The sequence below is a fragment of the Bison bison genome, unplaced genomic scaffold (assembly GCF_000754665.1).
Source record: "Bison bison bison isolate TAMUID 2011002044 unplaced genomic scaffold, Bison_UMD1.0 scf7180017864268, whole genome shotgun sequence".
NCBI lineage: Eukaryota > Metazoa > Chordata > Mammalia > Artiodactyla > Bovidae > Bison > Bison bison.
Genome location: NW_011494840.1, coordinates 1410427 through 1421259, shown reverse-complemented (window position 1 = coordinate 1421259; position 10833 = coordinate 1410427). Strand labels below are relative to the sequence as shown.

Here is a 10833-nt window from a genome sequence, read left to right as displayed (position 1 = left end):
CTGAGCACAGTGCGGTGCCCTCCCCAGGAGCCTGCATTGCCCTCCCTGCATGGCTCTGTGCGTCCACCTCAATCCAATCTCTGCTCAGATCAGAGAAGCTACTTCCGGCCCTCACTGCCATCTGCGTGCTGTATCTTCACAGCATCCGCCTCTTGACTGTCGGAAGACAATTCTCCATGGGTCTCTCACTTCTGTACATCTTGCAAGCGAGGCACTCGCTGCCCTTTTTTTTCCTGCACAATCTTTTCAAGAATGTTTTTGCAGCAAAGAGCCTGGGAGACAAAGACAGTATCTTCCTCTGAAGCAAAGACAGGCACGTCTCCAGGACATTGGAAAGATTCAGCCGCCCTGTACCCTGAGGCCCCAGCTCTCTGACAGTCCCGCTGGGTGCTCTTCATGTGTCCCTGTGAGGGTCAGGACTCAGGAAACTGGCGCAGGACAATGTGGTCCCATGGCTGCGGCTCCTGATCGGAAACAAAAAGTTCTTCATCCCCGACAAGCAGTCCTGCCTCTCTGACCAGCACTCATGGAACTGGAGCAGTCAGGCAAAGTCGCAGAGCCTTCTTGGTTTCTGACGAAGATCCTGCTTGTTGGTTTCCTCTTTTTCTGATCATTTCTCTTGACTCATCTTTCACTGACTGCTGCATCCTCATTTCCCTACAGTTTTCAAAGCATTTTACAAAAAAGTATCATTTGACGTAGACCTTCAAAAATCCTTAAGAGGTTATTTTTTATTCTCATCTAATGGCGAAGACATTGACCCACAAAGGGTAAAAGGCAAACCCATGATCAGCCTAACAGATCAGTCACAGATCAGCAAATAGAGTCCAAGTCTAACCCTATTATGTTATTAACTTGTGAATGTTTTCTAAAAGACAATGCTCCGGCTGTACATATATTGTGTCAGATAGGAGGTTAATTACCCACTGATATCTTCCTTGTGTAGTAAACATGAAAAAAGCAAAAATGGCAATGAATAAGAAAACTGAGTACTCAAATAAGCACCTGAAAGATACTAAAATGCACGTATTTCAGACTTCTTTTATTACACATTATGACACTTGAATGATTATCTAACAAAACTAGATTCTGCTATCTAATAGCCCATTTATGTTTCAAGGAAGACACTGGAACAAGCCCCAAAATATTTTCTTTATAACCAGTATTTTCCATCTTTGCAACTTCATTAATCTGAAAAAGGTTCTATACAGTTTAAAGCTTCCTGAACAGCTTTCTTTTGGGAGGCAGGCAAGAAGCATTTTTACCAGATTTTCCTCTATAATTTGAGCAAAAAACCGAAAAAGCCGTCTGTACACAAGTTAGTCAGGCTATTATAATTCATGTCATACCATTCCCAGAGAGACTGGAAAAAAAAAAAGTTTTTGACAGTATAAGTTTAGATTCTTTATACTAAAGAAATACCAAGTTATGAAAAATACCTGACTTTAAAAGCTCTATATCCCCAAATGGGCTTTCCCAGTGGCTCAGCAGTGAAAGAAACCTGCCTGCAATGCAGGAGACGTGGGTTAGATCCCAAAGTTGGGAAGATCCCCCGGAGGAGGAAACGACAACCCACTCCAGTATTCTTTCCAGGAAAAACCAATGGACAAAGGAGCCTGGTGGTCTACAGTCCGTCCATAGGGCTGCAAAGAGTCGGACACACTGAGCAAATGAGCACACACACAAGTGACATGCATGCTAAGTCACTTCAGTTGAGTCCGACTCTGCGACCCCATGGACTGCAGCCTGCCACACTCCTCTGTCCATGGGCTTCTCCAGGAAAAAATACTGCCATGTGGGTTGTGCCAGAGTGGGTTGCCATGCCCTCTTCCAGGGGTTCTTCCCTACCCAGGGATTGAACCCCCATCTCTTACGTCTCCTGCATTGGCAGGTGGGTTCTTTACTGCTAGCACCATCCCCAAATAAGATAAATCTACTCGATTCATAGCAGATACTGATCTATGGTTCACAGTTCTATTATGCTTATAAATCACTGAATCTATTATTACATCGTATATAACCACTTAAAGGTTCACAACTTATAAAATTTATTTCTGAACACTAAATTTCACAAATACAGGTAAGTAATTAAAAATGTATCCTCTTCTCAAGAAAAATGAAGAAAGTACTAAATATTAAAGAGGAAAACAGAGCTAAACTGAATATATTAATAAGGCAAAAATTGCTTCATAAAGTGATTCTTTAATTTTAACTCAATTATCACCATTACACTTACTGTGTAGATTATAGCTGCCAACATTCCAACCAAGGTCAGAGAACTAATGGAAAATGACAAGGCAGCTAAACCATCTGCAAAGGAAGAAAAACAATGTTAAAAATATATAGCTATTCAAATGTTTATATTCAACAAATCAATATAAATATAAAAATTGGGTTTCTCACACATTCCAAAGGAATAAACCCCATATGCATTATCCCATTCTTGAAGTGCTAACTTCAAATGGAAAAGTTTTAAAATAGCTCTTCATAAATGGAATTCTTAAAGATCTTTCAGAGTAAGACTTTTTTCCCCTCACACCTCTTAAAATTAAAGGAAATCACTGCCTAATTATTGAGCCTAAAAAGAAATCAGCAGAATATCAGATGCTCAAAAGTTGGCCAAAAAATTCCCTGGCCTTTCTCAATGGCAGACCTTGAGAAATAACATGATAGGAATGTCACTGTCCTTGACCCTTTCTTCCCCTTCTGCTCAATCTCAAACTCCTAGTTTCTTTGTTCTTAACTTTCAAGTAAGTTTGAAAAATACAGCTTATACCTAAAATCGTAAAGAGTTTATTTCCCTCTTTAACTTGAAAGGAGCTAGCATTCTCCTTTAGGAAAAAAAAACGCAAATAAATAGAAAATTGTTTCAAAGATAATACAAAAGCAGAAATACTATGCTGCTGCTGCTGCTGCTGCTAAGTCGCTTCAGTCATGTCCAACTCTGTGCAACCCCATGGACTGCAGCCTATCAGGCTCCCCCATCCCTGGGATTCTCCAGGCAAGAACACTGGAGTGGGTTGCCATTTCCTTCTCCAATGCATGAAAGTGAAAAGTGAAAGTGAAGTCGCTCAGTCGTGTCCAACTCTTACCGACCCCATGGACTGCAGCCTACCAAGCTCCTCCATCCATGGGATTTTCCAGGCAAGAGTACTGGAGTGGGGTGCCATTGCCTTCTCTGGAAATACTATGCTACCAAGTTATATTTAAGAAACCTCTTAAAGGAAGAGGCTTCCCTAGTGGCTCAGACTGTGAAGAGTCTGCCCACAATGTAGGAGACCCTGGTTCAATCCCTGGGTCAGGAAGATCACCTGGAAAAGGAAATGGCAACCCACTCCAGTCTTCTTGCCTGGAAAATCCCATGGGTGGATAAGCCTGGTGGGCTACAGTCTATGGAGTCACACAGAATCAGAGACAATTGAGAACTAACACTTTCACTTTCACTTTAAAGGAAGACCAAAGAGTGGGTTGTGAGAGTGACACTTTCAAATAAACATGCCAGATAAGGCAATGAAGTACTATGCAAATTTGAATATTCTTAAATATTAAGAATATTAATATGTATATATCCTTAAATATTCTAATACAAAATATTAGTCTAATATTCAAATTAGAATAATACTAATTGTTCTACTTTTAATACAGGTTTTACTAGACCAGTATTGACCTAGGTTAAATGCAGGTCCTGTGGAACCAAATATAATTATTAAATTAATTCATTTTATCAATATCAAATGATAATAAAAATTAGAATGATCTACCTTATTAAAACTAATATCTTAGTTTTAAAATATAATACTTAGGGAGAACATATTACTGACAAGCTCAGAAACTGTGCGAGGCAGATTTTTAAGCCTCAGTTTTTGAAACTGTAATACTACATTTTACCAAATCAAAGACACTGATGCCGTTACTTTTTTGATCTTACTAGAAGTATCAACAGGAGAAGGCAGTGGCACCCCACTCCAGTCCTCTTGCCTGGAAAATCCCATGGATGGAGGAGCCTGGTGGGCTGCAGTCCATGGGGTTGCTAAGAGTCGGACACGACTGCATGACTAAGTGACTTCACTTTCACTTTTCACTTTCATGCACTGGAGAAGGAAATGGCAACCCACTCCAGTATTCTTGCCTGGAGAATCCCAGGGACGGAGGAGCCTGGTGGGCTGCCGTCTCTGGTGTTGCACAGAGTCGGACACGACTGAAGCGACTTAGCAGCAGCAGCAGCAGCAGAAGTATCAACAAAAAGTATTCATACAACTAGGAGAGGCCAGGCATTTGGCTAATAGCAACTTTAAGGTATTTTCACTTATAAAATGCATCACAAAATCAGAGATATGAAAACATGTAAAAATATGCATCTTAGAATTGATAAAGAGTAGTGTTCTGCTAAGATACCTGGCCAATCAAAAAAATTAATATTACTAACAGTGATAAACAAAATGTACTCTAAAATATAGTGTTTAAGATTTGAGGTTTTTTAAATGTTAATTAAGACTAAAGAGATTACAGCAAGTAATTATATAGGTAGCATTACAACAGTAATGCTGCCTGTAGAACAATAATGCTACCTATACAACTACCGATTCAAGTTATGTGTGTGTTATGTATTGGTCACTCACTCGTGTCCGACTCTTTGCGACCCCATTGACTGTAGCCTGCTGGGCTTCTCTGTCCATGGAATTCTCTAGGCAAGAATATTGGGAAGGCCATTCCCTTCTCCAGGGGATCTTCCCAACCAGGGATCGAACCTGGGTCTCCTGCATCGCAGGCAGATTCTTTACTGTCTGAGCCACCAGGGATTCAAGTTATACTAGCACTCAAAGACCAGCAAAACGTAGAGAGAAAAGTGTTCAGGGCAAAAGGGTAGTTACTCAAGAGACCTGAAGGAGTTAACTGCAGGAAAAGAAGCAATTTCTTTCTCAGCAACAGGCTCAGATGCATAAACCCTGACATGCAGTATCATTAGATGCCAGGCCTGCTACCGTCTTCTTGCTGGTATCAGCAAGATGTTAATGGACCACAATTTACAAGACGAAATCTTAAGTGGAAAGCAAGAAAATTAAGAAGTTGTACAGCAAAGATTTTAAGACTTAGTTTAATCATCACTTAATACTGTATCTAGGTAAAGAGAAAGAAGTACTGATCAAAGAATGTGCAGTACCGTAAAAAGAATAAATATAAAAAGCCGTAAGAATTTTCCACGTTTATAAATTTTCTAGGTTTCTTTGAAAATAGAGTTACTATGTTCAAATGTACATGAAATTTTGAATAACAAAATGCCCATTCTTATTTGATAGCAGTTTCTAAAATACTAATTTTTTAATGATAAAAAACTTTCTTAAACTGACTTCCTAAACCTGCTTTCTTTCCCCCTCTAAAAATGTAGGCTATGCTGATTAAGGCAAGAAAAACTTTTGGAAAAGGAACTTCAAAATGTTTTGGTGAGGTAAATTTATAATAAAGTATCATTTCATCCACATAAAACCTCTGTAATTGGGGAATTCTCTGGTGGTCCAGCAGCTAGGACTGGGTGCTTCCATTGCAGGGGACACAGGTTTGATCCCTAGTTGGGAAACTAAGATCCTCAAGCGGCAAATGGCAAAAAGAGCACTAAAAAAAAACAAAAAACTCTCCAATTTATATTCCACAAAAAATTACCTAATCAGGATCAAAGAGCAATATAAAGTTCTTTCAGTTTAAAGATAAAAACCAGTATCTAGCATATTTAACATATTACTCTATATATCCTAAGTGAATTAAAGACCACACAGAAATTATAAAACCTTTACTGCTAAAATACTTTGAAGATCACCTTTTCTTTTCAACATGGTACTTTCATAAAGAAGTCAAGAGATTGGCTGTATAACAGCTAGATGGATTCCTCATCAACCTAGCATCCTTTAAACCATGAGTTAAAAGAATTATGAAGGTAAATTCTTAGCAGTGTAAAAACAGAGACCTTTCAAAGAAAGTGACAAGTATCGTGAAATATGAATTACTATGGACTTTTTTTTAAAGAATACTTACGACTACTTCCAAGTTCTTCAAACAGGAACTTCACCTTTTCCCACTCTGTAGAATTTTTGTTATCAGGAAGATTCAATGGAACGAAAGCACTACAAAGGAGAAAGTAACTCTGCTTAATGGTTTTAAAGACAAAAGGTTGAATGAAAGGAAATGACCTGAAACTCCATTTCTAGTAGTTTTTTTAAGGCAAGGTCAACTTTCCCCCTCAAAGAATTAGCAAATCCAATCTGCACCATGTACAGAGGGGTGTGAGAAGTTTCTCATTCACGCGTTTAATATATCACACATTTGTTTTCATGATTTAGTTTCTATATTCAGTATAACTAGTTTCCTTTGTAATCCTATGTATTTTATTTTTTGCATTTAAAGCTATTTTGTCCACAGCACAAAAAGGTTAAGAATCTCTTGTTAAATCAGAATAGAAGTCATGCTTTCAGTATATTTAAATGCATAGAAAAGAATGGAAAATACACTAGAATTAACAGTAAATATCTCATTGTAGAACTAGAGGTGATTTTTATTTTTCTGGGTATTTCAAGATTCTATCTAGTATATATAATGAAGTAGTTCCATTTATTTTTCAATCTACAACTGAAAAAAAGAGACAAAGAAAGAAAAGCACTTCATTATCTAGCTCAGAAACAAAACGAGACTGAAAGGCTGAGCACCCCCTTTAGACTGTGCCTGTGAACCCCACCTCCTAATACTACCTCCTATCCAACATAATCTTAATTGTGAGCAAAGTGGTAAGATCTATCTTTTTGTAAAGGGGTAATACTGAATGAGTTCAACAATATATTAAGATGGTCATTCTGATAATGTATGCAAGTAAAACAAAGAAATCACTCTAATTAAAAAAAATTTTTAGACCGCTGCTTGCAGGCGGATTCTTTACCAGCTGAGCCACAAGGGAAGCCCAAGAATACTGGAGTGGGTAGCCTATCCCTTCTCCGGTGGATCTTCCCGACCCAGGAATCGAACTGGGGTCTCCTGCAGTGCAGGTGGATTCCTTACCAACTGAACTATCAGGGAAGCCCTTACTTGGTAAAACCGATACTTTTTATCCTTATAAAAAGATGAATCAGCAGACACAGCAGGAGGTTATCTAAATTTCTATTTGCACTAACATCAATTTACTATACTCATCTCAATCTTTGAGACTTATTTCTCACTACTTTTACAGAGAAAAGTGATTATCCACAAGGAAAGAGAAATACATGTAAAAAATTCATTGTTTGTTTCCCTGGTTATAAAACCAAAAACAATTAAATACAACCATTAAGATGGAATCAAAAAATAAAGAACAGCTCATGCATAATATACTTCTATAATGACATTAACTTATGTATTAGCACTTGAATAAAAATATAAATCAAACCAGAAAATCTATGTAACATTCTTCTATTTTATTTGGATGCAGTTTTTTCAGATATATATATATGGAAAAAATTGTACATGTATATTTTTGAAAAGTATACTTTGAACTTGTTAGTTGGAATACAGGGAAAAATCCTATATTGCACAAAATATCATGTCCAGTACTATTAAGACAGAAATATGTATTACAAATATCTAAAAACAGCATTCCTACTTAGAATATTCAGTATCTATATCAGTTTGATGTAACCAAAGGTTCTGTCCACTGGGAGAAGAAAGTAATTAACTCTTGCTCTTGACACTTTCATGTTAAAGCTGCTGAATAGGGCTCTTGGAGAAGGCAATGGCATCCCACTCCAGTACTCTTGCCTGGAAAATCCCATGGGCGGAGGAGCCTGGTAGGCTGCAGTCCATGGGGTCGCTAGGAGTCGGACACAACTGAGCGACTTCACTTTCACTTTTCACTTTCATGCACTGGAGAAGGAAATGGCAACCCACTCCAGCGTTCTTGCCTGGAAAATCCCAGGGACAGGGGAGCCTGGTGAGCTGCCGTCTCTGGGGTCGCACAGAGTCGGACATGACTGAAGCAACTTAGCAGCAGGGCTCTTAAACAATTCAAATATTTAGAGAAACTTGAAATGCTCAAAAACAAAAATCTTAAATGGCTCAAACTATTGTCAGAATGACTTCAGGAAGACACTTACTCTGAGGCAACCAGCAGAGCACTAACATTCCAGCACTATTATCTTAGGTAGAACTAGAGCGAGCAGCTAAAGCATAAACCCTAAGCAGGTTCATCAGCCGCCTTGCCACCAGGACCATGTAATCCAAAAAGATGTAAAATATCTTCTCATAAACTAAGAGCAACATCCATAAGCAGAATCCAAGAGTTATAACTAAATATGTCTATATGTCATGGGCGATAATATTCAAAACATTTAACAATGATTCTCAAGCTTCCCTGGTGGCTCAGAAGGTAAAGAATCTGCCTGCAATGCAGGAGACCCAGGTTTGATTCCTGGGTTGGAAGGTCCCCTGGAGAAGGCTTTGGCTACCCACTCCAGAATTCCATAGACAGAGAAGCCTGGAGGGCTACAGTCTGTGGGATGGCAAAGAGTACGATATAACTAAGAGACTTTCACTCACTTCCCATGGCAAAGGTATTCACATGGCAACATATGCTGTCCTTGGTTCTGAAGACCTTGCTGAACTGGGATTTACCCTCTGACTGGGCCAAGGGTGGGGTAACTCAGGAGTAGCTGATGACCTACATGGAAGCATTTCAACCTTTTAACAACCAGAAGGGGTCAAGCAATGTTCACCAGTCAAATACCAGCCCCGCAGACAAAGACCTAGACAGAGACCTGCCGTGCAAGCGCCTCCTGACAGATGCAGAGGACACTTCAGTAAGAAGAGCCCAAAACATAGACACGTTCACTCTGATGGGGAGGCACTTACTGACATAGTCCTATGACTATCAGGCATTTACTGAATGGTGATGATACTAAAGAAACCAAAAGTGTAGTAAGATTTGTGTGGTTGAAAGCTACAGATATTTTCTTAACCTCAGTCTATCTCTCTCACAAAAAAAAAAAAAATGGATGCAGCAAAATGTTTATAGCTATTCTTTAATCAAGCTCTTTTCCCATTTAGGTTATTATGGAATGTTGAGCCAAGTTCACTGTGCTTTACAGTAGGTCCTTGTTGGTTATCTATTTTAAATATAGTAGTGTATACACTAATTGAATCACTTTGCTGCAAACCTATAACTAACACATCATTGTTAATCAACTATACCCCAACGTAAAGAAATGAATACAGAGAACCTCAACTTTCAAAGACACACAATACAACATCAAGCTAAGAACTGAAATCCTCATAAGATTATAAATTTCCTTTCTGCTCTTAACAACAGTAAAACTGCTTAGAAAAAACCTTCAACACCCAATCTGAGTGAATTAGCTTAATACAGATTATCTCTTCAGGAAGGGACAAAGGAAAGGCTAATGAATTTCAGTAGATATGAAATTGAAATCAGGAATTTAGCAAAATTGAAAATAAGATTTTTACCTCCTACACTCAATCACCAAGTCACATTTATCTTCCACATTGCCTACCTGTTTGTTCCTCTCTGCTCTCCGTAACTACTCCAGTTCAGACTCTCACCTCCCACCTGAACGACGACAGTGGTAGCTAACTGACTGACTTTCCTACCCACCGTTTGTGTCTCACTGACCAACTCCCAAATGCCCCTTTCCATGCATCCTTCAGTGTTGCAAAAAATTCATATATATTTGCTTTCATGGGTGCAAACACCAGTATATTCACACCTGCACTGCCTTTCAATCGCTCAGCAGGATAAAACTCAATGTCTTAAACTCTGTATGTAAGATCCGGAGCCCACCTATGTGGCTAAGCTCATGGTCTGTCACTTGCCAACACAAACACTTGAAATGCCATCTTACAATTTTTTTTTTTCTTTTGTACTGAAGGATCAAGAAGAGATGGAAGGAATACATGGAAGAACTGTACAAAAAAGATCTTAATGAACTGGATAACTATGATGGTGTGGTCAGTCAGCCAGAGCCAGACATTCTGGGAGCATGAAGTCAAGCGGGCCTTAGGAAACTCTGCTGTTAATAAACCTAGTGGATGCAATGTAATTCCAATAGAACTATTCAAAACCCTAAAGGATGAAATTGCTTTTGAAAAGTGCTGCACTCAGTAAGTCAGCAAATCTGGAAGACCCAGTGGTGGTCACAGGACTGAAAATGGTCAATCCTCATCCCAATTCCCAAGAAGGGTAGTACCAAAGAATGTTCTAACCATTGGACAATTGTACTCATCTCCCATGCTAATAAGGTCATGCTTAAAATCTTGCATACCAGGCTTCAGCATTACATGAACCAAGAACTCCCAGACATCCAAGCTGGGTTTAGAAAAGGCAGAGGAACCAGAGATTAAAATTGCCAACATGTGCTGGATCATAAAGAAAGCAGGAGAATTCCAGAACAACGTCTACCTCTGTTTCATTGACTACGCTAAAGTCTTTAACTGTGTGGATCATAACAAAATGTGGATAGCTCTTACAGATGGGAATACCAAACCATCTTACCTGTCTCCTGAGAAATCTGTATGCAGGTCAAGAAGCATCAGTTTGAACCCTGAATGGAAAAACTGATTGGTTCACGACTGAGAAAGGAGTACCACACGGCTGTCACCCTGTTTATTTAACCTAGATGCTGAGCACATCACAAGAGATGCCAGGCTGGATGAGTCATAAGTGGGAATCAAGATAGGCAGGAGAACATCAACAACCTCAGATATGTGGATGATACCACTCTAATGGCAGAAAGCAAAGAGGAACTAAAGAACATCTTGATGAGGGTGAAGGAGGAGAGTGAAAGAGCCAGCTTAAAAACTAAATAT

General features: G+C 39.0%; 1 protein-coding gene across 1 annotated transcript in view; it reads right to left on the bottom strand.

Annotated features, from left to right (window-relative positions):
• Positions 1–10833, bottom strand: part of LMBRD1 (LMBR1 domain containing 1) — a 132623-nt gene that overhangs the window by 62866 nt on the left and 58924 nt on the right. The window contains exons 6-7 of the mRNA XM_010848503.1: positions 6028–6116; positions 2237–2310 (exon numbers count right to left, since the gene is read on the bottom strand). Of these exons, the coding sequence (XP_010846805.1) occupies positions 2237–2310; positions 6028–6116 (163 nt within the window). The remainder of the gene's footprint in view (positions 1–2236; positions 2311–6027; positions 6117–10833) is intronic.